Source organism: Staurois parvus, unplaced genomic scaffold (genome assembly GCF_062004578.1).
Source record: "Staurois parvus isolate SC_StPar_1 unplaced genomic scaffold, SC_StPar_1.0 ptg000175l, whole genome shotgun sequence".
Taxonomy (NCBI): domain Eukaryota; kingdom Metazoa; phylum Chordata; class Amphibia; order Anura; family Ranidae; genus Staurois; species Staurois parvus.
Genome location: NW_028317971.1, coordinates 4,607,439 through 4,620,556, shown reverse-complemented (window position 1 = coordinate 4,620,556; position 13,118 = coordinate 4,607,439). Strand labels below are relative to the sequence as shown.

The 13,118-nt window shown below is 38.9% G+C and overlaps 1 protein-coding gene across 1 annotated transcript in view; it reads right to left on the bottom strand.

The window, feature by feature from the left end:
• PLXNA4 (plexin A4) overlaps positions 1–13,118 on the bottom strand; it is a 925,294-nt gene that overhangs the window by 189,772 nt on the left and 722,404 nt on the right. The window contains exons 10-11 of the mRNA XM_089676880.1: positions 11,164–11,364; positions 57–153 (exon numbers count right to left, since the gene is read on the bottom strand). Of these exons, the coding sequence (XP_089533006.1) occupies positions 57–153; positions 11,164–11,364 (298 nt within the window). The remainder of the gene's footprint in view (positions 1–56; positions 154–11,163; positions 11,365–13,118) is intronic.

Genomic DNA, 13,118 nt, shown 5'->3' with positions numbered 1-13,118 from the left:
ATAAGTGATGTTGCCATGGAAACTGTTTTGTAGCCCAAGCCGAAGTTCCACTTTACCTTTGTTCAGAGCTGGATTGTCAATGCTGAAATCCCCGTTCCATACCACAGTCAGTTCCACTGGGAGGCTGTCAATCTCCATCCCTTCGTAGTTATACTTAAGAGAAAAGACAAGACTATTTGGAATTGAGAGGTTCTTGAGAAGTATTTCATTTTTCATTAACGTTTTTATGCTTTATAAGAGTAATGAATAATACGAATGTCTCCTTTGGCCAAATTTGCCAACTGAAGAATCTTATTTTGGGTTAAAATGCACAATTTACATGAGCAAACAACAAAGCAGATATTTATTTTGAAAATGACAAGAAGCTTGCTAAATATTCAACACATATAGATAATTATCTTTCTGATGGCTCATGTATTACAAAGCGATTGCATGTCTGCTCTCTAGCGACCGTTGGGAGAAACCAAAACATCTGGAGGGGTAGGAGGTATTCTACACACCCAAAAGTATACAATAAAACTGTAACCAGTCCTGCTGTTAGAAATCATGGGGCCCTATACAGCCTACCTGACAGCCCCCCCCAATAATATCAAAAATTATATTTTCACCAAACAATCATTATTAGCAGACACAAACACAATCAAACTTACAAAATTCCTGCTAAAACTAAAAGATACAATTGTATTGAATTAATAGCTAAAGTTATGTGTGAATTAAGTCTTGGGGCTCATTCACATAGGTGCTGTGACCTGTACAGTGGCGATCAGTTTTTTTTAAAATGTAGTTGGAGCTGTGTCTAGGCAGCCTATGTTACTCTATAGGGATGCAACAGCTGTGTGAACACAGACAGAGGTCTTAATTTGATAGGCTTATGGATGTTGGTGTACAGCCCCCAGACAGTGCATATAAATTCCTCAGTCTTTTTCTCTGCAGCCCCATCTGCCTTGCACAGTGAATGAACATCAGCCTTCTGTACAGAGGCTCCTGTTCATTCTTAAACTGAAGCACAGTAAACACAGTTAACTATGCTTCAGTTATACATGGACACAATGAGTGATCGGTACCAATCACTAATTGTGATCATTCAGGGAAGGAAGGGACTGATAACTATAAATATGACATATTTACTGGATCCATCCCCCGATCTCCATCCTGAAACATCCATTCCAGCAGGAGGAGGGAAGCTGACAGCGCTGTAGGTGAGGCGGTTCCGAAACACATTACCTATGCTCCCTCCTGCCTGTAGCGCTGACGTCACTCCCAGCTGACGGGGCTCAGTGTCCTGATCAAGCTCCCTGTCACTGGTGACATGGCATCTTCCAGCGGTCTTGTACCAGGCTGGAGCTGTAGATCTCCTGCATGTTATATGCAGAGGCTCACCAGCACTGTGTGTGACAAATATTTGGCTTTTTTTTTACATGTGAGTTGCTAATTGTTAAATATTTTCTTTAGTTTTATGCTGCACCCAGAGTGGCACCTTTTGTTTTGTCTTGTCACTGTAGGGGAGGAGGGCACACCTCCCCTACAGTGACAAGACAAACCAAGGCAGCAGGGGGAAGATGATCGTGCACAGGGAGGGTGATCAGTAAAACTGGCTGGAGGGAGAGGAGGAGAAACCAACCTTCAGCAACTGCAGCGAGAGCCATGCATGGGATCAGTTCCAGTATTTGTCCGCCTGCAACACCGATCACCCGCCCACATCCAATTCCCCCTGCTGTTTGGGGCCCCCTGCTGGCCAGGGCCCCGTACAGGAGGACTGGTAGTACCCCCTTATCAGCAGTTCTGGCTGCAACCATCCAATACACCTTTCGTTTATAATGAATTGCCATCACGCCATTTTAAATCATTTATGTTGTATTGCATTACTAGTAACTGTCTATCCACATCTTTTGCATGTGGCCAGTTTTGTAACCTTGTGATAACAGGGTCTCTTTGATCATGTCTCCTTTTAAGCCCCTGTTCACAATGATGTAAATTGTCATGCAATTTTACAGTTCAAATCACATGACAAGTCGCACCTAATGATTGGCAATGGAACCTTTCTAATCGGTGTGACTCCAACCATGTTGCATCGGAGTTCCACCAGTTTGAAAAGAAGTTTCTGCACTACTTTTGCCGATTTTGGGTGTGACTTGCCTAGACATCTCTGCACGAAGTCGCACAGATGTCTTACAAGTCGCACCTGAAGTTCCACTGATATCCGACCGTGAAATAGTGCGACTTCAAGTCAAACAATTTCAAAGTTGTATTTAGTGTGAACCCAAGCTAAGTGTTATTTTTCTAGATACAGCTGTGAAAAATTAAGACTTAAAGAGTAACTCCACTTTTCTTGAGAAAAAACGACCATTTCCTTCTGGTTGATCTATGTACATTGGAAGGATTTTAACAAACTTTGTTGCAGATTCCTCTCTTTTGTTATTCAGAAGAAATAGCTATTTGTTTGCCTGTGTCCATGTACAAAGTGAATATATATGGGAGTGATTTTACAATTATCAATCATCTGCTGCACCTGCAGGGCTCTAATGAGGAAAGTGCATGGTCTGCAATCCTTCAGATGTGACTTGTCCTTGGGAGTATTTCACCAAAAATTACATTTTTGTTGCAGGGGATGCCAAAAATCTGACTTAGTGTATCTTAGTGCAGACATTTGGGAAAATCAGTGAGCCAAGTAAGAAATTAAATTTTCAGGGGGCGCTCTGTACACCACCTGTGTACAGAACACCTCCAGGTAGTCCTATTGCATTTTACATAAAATTACAGCAATGCAGATTGAAAAAGGCAAGGGAATTTTTGATAACATTCAATTACAATATGACTTGAGCCATAACTGTATAAACTATATTATTTTAGTGGAGTTACCCTTTAAAATCAGACTTTGGAGGAAAATAAATTTTATTACACAGTCTGTCTGGATAAAATGACATCAACCCTATTTTTTTTTTGCTATTGGCTGTGGTCAGGTCATTCTCACCAATACATGGGTTGAATTCCGAAATAATTTTCTTTCGAAAATCTTATCTAAGAATTTTTTTTTGAATGTCGAACCATTAGTGGGTCACAGAAATGGCCGATTTTCATGCGGCCATCAAATTTGAGTAATTGGGTATGGTAGAAATTTTTTTAAAAACAAATTCATTTATAATTAATGATGGGAGAATCATGCGGGAAATCTAAACAAAAAAGAAATGTGCATGAGTTGTGACCAGGAAAGAAAAGAAAATTCTTGGCCACAAAAATTATTTTCTGTAGCAACATGAGATGAAATTGAAGGCATGGCTGGCCGAATTTTGAAATCAATGGTGGCACCATCGGATTACAAAATGCACAGAGTTTCCATTTTTCTAAAGAAAATTTGTTGGGAATTCAACCCATGTACAGTATGGTCTGTATAACATAGATTTGCGCACAGATTTTTACAGCTGCTCATTAGAGATTGCTAGGGAGCTACCAATAAAGAGCTTACAACAGCCTCGATGCACAGGTACAGGTAGATTAGATAGCAACGGAATGGTATGGTTAATGTAAAGCCTAAATCCTAAATAGTTTGTTAGGGCCAAGCTGGCAAAAACATATTTTTCCCGTTACTAATTGTTGCAGCTGCTGTCAGGACTGTGTAAACTGTATGTAACATCAGCTACATACAGCATGTGCTGCTGTGTTCCAGCAGGTGTAGGGATCTTCCTGTCTGCTGCTAGAACAAAATCCTATCAGACTGAGCACTGCTCAGCCACTCACAGGAGGCTTTGTATTTTTATCAATGGCTTCTTCCAATTGGCTGAGATGGAGAGGTGAGCAGATGATGTCACAATCTCCACCTCAGCCAGAGGAAACCTTATATTCATTGATAAAAGGCTCCCAATGAATGGCTGAGCAGCACTTAGCCTGACTTGATTTTGTTCTGGAAACAGAAGGGAAGCCCCTGGACCACTGCCAAAGATTAGTGTGGCATACTGTATGAAGCTGGTATTACATATGTTTATACAGCGGTGACAGCAGCTGCAGTAATAAGTCAGGAAAATGGTTTGCTTGGGACAGCTTGGTCAAAACAAACTATTTTAAGGTGAAAGTAAACCTGGAGTTAGGCCTTAAATCTCACATCAACAAGGGAACAACGCTGTTCTTTTTCTAGGCTTTCTTTAGTACCTTAGTATTGAACATACCCCAATTATAATACAAGGCTAACCCTGTAAATCTGTGATGCATTTAATGCTACCAGAAATGTACTAGAAGACGTTGACATTGGTGGATTTGAGACTTGGTATAAGCTGGGAACTGGTGTTTGCTTTTCAAAAGATTCTCAGGCTGCTACTCTAAAGATAACATGCTAAACCCAAAGCATAAAAGATGAGAATAATATCTAGAGGAATAATTTAATAAATGTGTTCTACTCCCCTGCCTGAATTTTGGTTTTAAGGGCATAATACTTGCCTGGTAGATAAATCTGGAAAATATTGGCTTTAGAGTGAAAGCCTTTAAAAATAAATTATACCTAATACAATTGCTGGCCTACATGGGAACAAGAGAAACTCATGTTCGCCTAATGACAAGGAAAGCGCACACCAGTCTTGCCGGAGGGCTGCCATTATCTGCTGCTGTGTTGTTTAGTTCAGTCATTGCAAAGCCATGAAGCCATATCTGCCCTGAAGAGAGTGAACATTTCAACCCAATAGACACACAAAGGCTATTTAAAGCTCCTTTATAAAATGTCAAAAGGATGGTCCAGAATGGCATGTAAGGGAGAATATTGTAGGCAAGACACAAAACAACTTCACTTTTGGAACTTGGAATATACTGGAAATGTAGAACAGCGAGTAACTAATTCTGTCCAGTTCTGAGCTAAGTTAAATCTGACTAAATAATACAGTAAGTCTTCTAACCTCTACTCATAGAACTCATGGACCTCATTAAAGGCATGAAACAAAAGGGAATGCTGTCCAATAACTTAGAATAATCAGTCAATAATAAGGTTTTCTTTGTATTCAGAACACTGATTTCTAATTAAAGTGGATCTAAAGTCAGAAACCAGATTTGTTTCTGCCTGTTGTCAGCATACCATGAACAACAGCCAAATACTTACCTGTCACTTGAAGTGCTCTCCTGAGAGAAGCAGAGTCACTGATTGGCTACCACTGCCCTGTGGGTATTGTGGACTGAAGTTTCTGTCTTTAGGTCCATATTAACAACATGAGATGCTGCATATCACAGTCCTTAAGGCTATGTAGGCTGCATAAAAAAGTCATTGCCCTTTAGTTTAGAACAAATTGTCCCTACACAATTTATTCTGTAGTAACTGTCTATTACGGCAGACTGTATATTTCACATTATTATGCTTTTTTTTAGGTGCAGTTATTAACAGCAACCAATCACAATTTAGTATTCTAAATCTTAGTATAGTAATAGTGGTAAAACATTATTGCTGAGTGGTTGTAATAGATTACTTTACATATTGCTCTTATTCATGCACGTACAGACCACTGTGCTATTAGCAGTGCGACACTTGGGTTGTGCTAATATGATTGCTCTTTGTTTCAAAACTCATGGTCTTTTAGGTTAAAAACATACTGCTGTATCATTCTTCTATTCATAATTCTTGGATCAGCTTTAGCTCAAATACATTGTTTATTAGCTATGTTTGCTGCAACATTTTAGCTGTGAAAATGCAATAACAGGAGCAGAGCAGCCAACGGTCGCCAGTGCATGCTTGTTCCTGTCCATTGCCAGCTTTGTTTCAAAGAGTGCCGGAGAGGTTACTTTAAGAGTTGTGCCTGTAATTTTACTCAAGGATGTGAGTATATTTTAATTTTTTTAATAAATATTCTGGTGACAGTATTACACGATGTTAGCATTTTTGTGTGATCTGATACATTGTGTGGGGCTATTATAGTATAGCTGCTGAGGGGATGATTTGTACTTTTGGGAACTGGCATATACAGTTTTCTTTGGGGATAGTTTGTTGGACATAGCAGGGAAGTGTTTAACTTAAATTGTGAAACTGCATGCATTACAGCTGAACTCCAGCCTTTAGCCTTGCACAGTTTTACAGTCTACTCGCTTGTACTGAAATTGCTGACTCAGATTTTTCACTGCACACTGTGAGCTTCTTACAGTGAGTGTTGGAAACTGCAGCAAATCTGATAAAGCCCACCTTGCTTCCTGGCTGGAAGACACCAAGCATCTTCTGACACTCTTCTCCCCAGCATGACTGTCCCTGGAATGCCTCATTCATTCACTGGATTTCAGTTCTTAGAGGCTCAGCATCATATGTGGGCATCACCTAGGTCAGTCTGTCTAGGAATGCCCACTCCTCCAGACTTGCATGTACATCAAGGAATTTTTGATATTGCATAACTCTCCCCAAGGGCCAGCCCACTGCTTGCATCCGGACCAAGGATTTTTGTGAGGAGTACTGAGGAAGGATTTTCTTAAGCAGTTTTATTTCTTACAAATACGGGTTGTAGTAAAGAAAATGGCTTGATTCCCCCATCTACACAGTCAGTGTTGATAGCGGGAAGCCCCCTGCTAAGCTTTTGTATTCTGACAATGGTTTCCCAGCTGTCAGAATACAATGATCACTGCTGGTTGCTACAACCGCTGGCAATGATCAAACAAAAATAGACTCAACACAGGCTGGTTGTACTGAAGTTGATTCAGTTACCAACCTCAGCACAACCAGCCGGCACATATATGGATCAAAATTTGTCTGGTTCCTGCTGAACTGTCTGAATTTCAATCCATCTCTGGCTTGCTTTATGCTTTCAGGAAACTATGTACTACTCCCTGCTGGACCTCCCACCAACTATAATCTATCTGCATTGCTTAGAGAGGCACAGATACCCAGTAATGCCATAATGGGTCTGAAATAAGAGAACTACTGAAACTAGAAATGTTTTATTAAAAAAAAATCATTAGCACACTAATGAAGGGAGGAAACAGGGATGGCAAATTATAAGCAGATTAAACTTCAGCTTTAAGTTGAACAACAAAGAAAGCTGAAATAATGATTTCAAGATATTCATCTACGGCTAGTACTATTTATTGCACAAATACTGGAAGTTGAAAATAGTGTGCTCTGACTGCTTAGCTGTGTTAGTTTAGAAGGGAGCCATACGTAACCTGCTCACAGTCTGAATTCTTGTCTTTAATGCTCACTGAGGCTAACACAGGGAATCTGCCGCCAGCTGCCTCTTTATATTAGCAAATTATTCATGTAACAAAAGGCACTTTTCAGGAGGTACAGCTGTTCAAGATGTTCAGGCAGAACCTCCAGGAGAGAATTCAGTATAGAGAAAACAGCACACAGGTTGAATTTGGGTGCATTCCAAACTAAAAATCTACCTAAGGATCTAAATACGCACCACTGGGAGATAAAGGGCAAGATATTTAGTCCTTCAGGCCGTATGTTGCACTATCATATCTTTGTAACATATTGTACCGAATCTGGGCTGCAAGGGATTAAAACCAAATCAGCTCATAATGTTCAGAGCAGTCTTGTTCTGTATATAAAACAGACAAAGTTCTTTAGACTTTTAATCCAGGCCAACTCAAGTGTTTCTTATGGAGCCAGAGGGGCAACAGTTGATAAGACCATTTCCACTGCAATAATGTGACAGCTGCAATTCCTCATTAAAGACACTCAGGTGTTATTTGTGTGTTTTTGTGCTGTACAGAAGAGTTTTTTGCAACAGAAAAAGTTTGTATACCTAAATTTTACAGCTAAGAGTCCTTATTTGACTGATTAATAGAAATCTTGTCACATTTAAACTTAAACCTACGGTATATATCTAATACACATGAAATCGAATTATCGTAAATTTTGTGCAAAGCTTGAAATCTAACAGTGATAAACAGCGCCTTGTGGGATTTAATTGCTAGGATTTTCAGAATATTAACAACCTGTCAGCTTTTGGTGGTTCACTTACTTATCATGACACTTTAAAAATATCCCATCTAAATACTAAAAAAGGTAATATATCTGTATCTTAAACTGTGGCTACCCTAGGCACCGTAAATGATAATGCCCAAAATTCGAAATTTGGTATCCTACAAATAGATTTCCTTCTGCTTTATATGCTATCTGTGTTAATCCTAAATTACAAAGATGTCAATTTAAAACAATATTGAATATAATAACTATAGTGTACAGTGTTCTGACAGATGCTCTAACACAACCCACTCCAATAGGAACAGAACAATTTACTCCTTATATTACCTTTCTATTTCTAAGAGGCATGGAGGAGCTCAGCTATGAGGAAAGATTAGATGAACTGAAGTTACTCTCTCTTGAGAAGAGGAGATTAAGGGGGGATATGATCAACATGTAGAAATACATCAGTGGTTCATATAGTGAACTTGGTGTAGAGCTATTCACCCTGAGGTCATCACAGAGGACAATAGACTCCCTCAAGAGTTGGTTCTGGTCAGCTCAGTGGATTGCTTTAAAAAAAAGGCCTGGATTATGTCTTAGATACACAGAATATAACTGAATACTAAGATTTATAGGTAAAGTTGATCCAGGGAATATCCGATTGCCTCTTGAGGGATCAGGAAGGAATTTTTTTCCCTGCAGGAGCAAATTGGATCATTCTTTGCTGGGTTTTTTTTGCCTTCCTCTGGATCAGCTGTGGGTATAGAATTATAACTTCTTTTTTTTATGGTTGAATTTGATGGACTTTTGTCTTTTTTCAGCCAGACTAACTATGTAACTATGTAACCTCACCTAACATACATATAAACTCTTCACATGTGCTCATTAACTCAGCACAGGTATAGGTATTGAGAAAGACAGATTGTTAGAAGAATGTTTTATACCTTATGAAATGAGTCATATAGAGGGTATTAAACTAGCATAACACTACCCTGTCTTGCCTGTGAGTTACATACTGGTCTGACACATATATGGCACCATCCCACATATAACTGCATTAAGCATGATCTCATCCAAACACAAGTTTGGACCATACTTTGACTGTTCAGGCATTTATGCAAATGTTGGACTCTTAGCCTATTTGACAGGACCCCAACACCATATACAGTATAGTAGCGATATTTATACAACAACTATATATGACAGCTTCCCATCTGTCAATGGTTGCGAAAGAAGTTATCAACCTGTGACATCAACCAGGCCAATTCAGTTACTGGCCAGTAATCCCTGGCCATGTAAACAAAGGAGCTAGAAGAGTGTGACATAACTGACCCAATAAAGCCATATTTGGGCAATAGCATTGACTTAACCTGACCATGGCTATATTGGTCAATTATATCACCTGAGATACCATGCCCCAGGAGATGTCAACAATGAGATTGAATTTCCTTTAACTTTTTTTGTGTGGATGAGTAGGTTACACATTCACATGTAAGGTGGTATCTGGCCCCCTCCTATAGTTGAAGGGGGGTTCCACATTCCAATAAGACCACTGGCCACAGACCTCCATAACCACCAGACCAAGGTTGAAGGTAAGAGGTTCTTGTCCCTCATCAACATGAGGGAAAGGTCCTTAATATTGAGGGCAAATGGCCTGGTATGATACAGGAGGGGGGAAGGGGGGTGCACACTCATTCCTTTCTTTTTTGGTCTCCCAGTCTGCATGTTTGGATAAGGGTCTGATGTGGATTTTGGAGGGAGCAATCTATCTTTTTTTGTTTTTTGCATGGGGTTCCACCTTCAAATTCATACCTGACCAGAAGGGTATGATTTATGTATCAAAACTGTGTGGTAATACATATTGGGGTGGATTTTATTAAAGGCAAATGAATTGTGGCCTTTGCAAGTGCAGCTGCTCTTATTTTCCACAGAGTTTAGTAAATGTGGTAAAGCGTCACTTTGAAAGGAATAATCAATCAAGTGCAAGAGTAAAAAAACAACATATTTGCTTGCAAATGATTGAATGATAGAAATCAGCATAGCTTTACCACATTTTCTAATTTCTGGAGTTCAAATGGGTACAACTGCACTTGCAAAGTGCACAATCTATTTGTCTATAGGAAGTTCACCCCAATGAGTACTGTGTACCGTGTGTGTGTGTGTGTGTGTGTGTGTGTGTGTGTGTGTGTGTGTCATACCAAAAAGAACAGCAGTCAAAAACATTTTCAGGAAACATGCTCATATCCTAGATTTTCAACTTTAAATCTTTAAGTAGCACGTTCAAGGAATCTAGCCATTATTTATAACAATACCTGGTAACTTTTTTTTATATTTTCTATCAGCAGCAAAATGCTTATTTATTTAGGTTTAGCTTACCATAGCCAAGACTCCCTATGACTCCAGTGATGTTATAATGAACATTAGCAAAGACTTTAGACTGCTCTTATTATTTATATTACTGCTGCAGTGTGTTGTCACAGAGGGGGTTATTTACTAAAGCTGGGGAGTGTAAAATCAGGCTCACTTCTGCATAGAAACCAATCAGCTTCTAACCTCAGCTTATCAGTCTTGAGGCATAACAGTCTTCATTTAGCAATTGTTTTTTTATTTTTTTGTTTTTGTTTTTTTTGTTTGCATTGGTCATTCACACTCTGAAGTAGTGTGAATACCGAATAAGCAAACCAAACTGAAATACAAGTAAAAGAAGACTGATTTTCCGTGTGTCTCCCAGGGTACTATGATCTCCCCACATTTCTTGTGTTACATCTAATTACACATTTAGTTCTTATACAATTATTTTGTACTTTGCCATGTGTAGCACAATGAAGAAGTGATTACACAGAGGACAAAATAGTCTTCAGCTGACATTTGAAATCAGAACAGAAAATTAAATAAAGGTCAATGAGACATCTGATTTTTTTTTTTAGATATCTACACTTGCAGAATTTCAGCTTAGGGTAATTTACCAAAATCTTTCATGATAAACATAGTTTGTTGCCTTGGCAAAATAAATACTGCTTTGTATACAGTAAATGGCTATTTATTCTTAAAGCATTTTTTATACAGGAGCCTATGACCATTATCAAATGATCTGACCTGTGGCATCAGTAAATATCAGACATTTTCTGTGGTGGCCAAATGGGCAGACACTGGATCAGCAAAAAATGTAGCACACATTTAGATTTCCACTATCCATGGTAGCCTCTTCATTGATGCAAACAGAATTAAAGGTGCAGGCATGCTGATTTTAAGTATAACATGGAAAAATGTTCCTATGTTTGTTATATTAGTGCACTTACAGAGGTGTTTTGACACTGAACACTGGAGCTGTTGAACCTTAGAGCTGGCACCCTTTGTTCATTGCCCTGGATATTCAGGATGCACTCATAGCCTTTTTGGCCTGATTGGGGCTGGGGTAAATTCTTTGCCTTCAATGTGATAGGTTTGACAACATCAACTGGAATCAGGATCTTTTCAGTGTGTAGAAGCTGAGGACATTCCTGCATAAGGAAAATAAATAAAACATTTAAATATATTCACATCCGTATATAGTTAAAATATTGAAAACATTTACTGCACAGCACACATGCTAACCACTAAGCCGCCCATATATATATATATATATATATATATATATATATATATATATATATATATATATACCAAGCTAAAGCCCCAAAATTGTTTATTTTACTAACTCATATAAAACACACTAAAATCTTTGTCCCTAAAGACTTGGATCATTACCTGTACTGCATATATAAAAGGATATACCACATAATATAGTGTTGGCAAATATATATATATCGTATATACTCCACAAAATACATCAGATATAAAGCTGTGTAAGCCATCCCTCAAAAAAGCAATAACACTGCATGTGAAGACATTAGAACCTTCTATGTGTTGTGCCACAATCTATGCATTGCATATGGTATTAATACTCCATTAATAAGTGCACATCAGCCATTGTGTAATGCACAAGGATGCATTTGCATGCAAAGGTACAAACACCATGGAGCAAGGTGTGCAGTTGTCCATTTTAGAATCAAACAGGGAGATGGTTGATTAAGTGCAATTTTCTCCCATGAGTTGAATAAAAGAAGTAACCTTCTGGCTGTAGAAGTAAATTGATGTTAAAATTTTCTGTAGTTGTTAGCTCTGCAATTCCAAAATTGAAAAGGCTTAACCAGGCAACAAATTCCAGGGACTAAATGAGTGTCCACTGACGAAAAAACTGTACACAAATCACAAATCCCGCTAGTATATCACAGTAACAAGTAATCCACAATATATGTCACCTGATGTGTCCGTAATGTATATAAGGAATCACCAGAATAATAGCACACCAAGAATAAAAGCTGTGTACTGCACATGCTTATAATGGTAAGCCAAAAGAAGTGCCAAATAGTGTACAAACCATCCCACATATGGGTCATATTATGACGGTGCCTCTGTTACCAGATGGCAGCCATATGTAGTGTGTCAGGACACAGATTGCAATATATCCACAATCTAATATGAAGGTGTGCTAACATTTCTCATACCAACAATTCTGTGGTTACATAAAAGTTACTGTGCATCAGTCTGCGTGTTAGTAGATGGTCATATAACAGCTCAGTACAGACAAAAACAATTCCTGAACTGAGCATGCACAGTATAATTCCAGGTGTGTAAAATCCCTTAAAGTATATCTCTAACCATGCACATATACACTCACCGGCCACTTTATTAGGTAAACCTTGCTATTGTCAAGAAAATATCCTCCACACCATTACACCACCAGCCTGAACCATTGATACAAGGCAGGCTGGATCCATGCTTTCATGTTCTTTATGCCAAATTCTGACTCTGCCATCTGATTGTCGCAGCAACTAGTCTACCCATTCTCCTCTGACCTCTGACATTAACAAGGCATTTCCATCCACACAGCTGACACTCACTAGATATTTTCTCTTTTTTGGAGCATTCTCTGTAAACTCTAGAGATGGTTGTGTGTGAAAATCCCAGTAGATCAGCAGTTTTTTAAATACTCAGAGCAGCACGTCTGGCACCAACAACCATGCCACGCTCAAAGTCACTTAGATCCCCTTTCTTCCCTATTATGATGCTTGGTTTGAACTTCAGGAGTTCATCTTTAACACATCTAGATGCCTAAATGCACTGAGATGCTGCCATGTACTTGGCTGATTAGCAATTTGTGTTACCAAGCAATTGAACAGGTGTACCTAATAAAGTGAGTGTAGTCCACAAT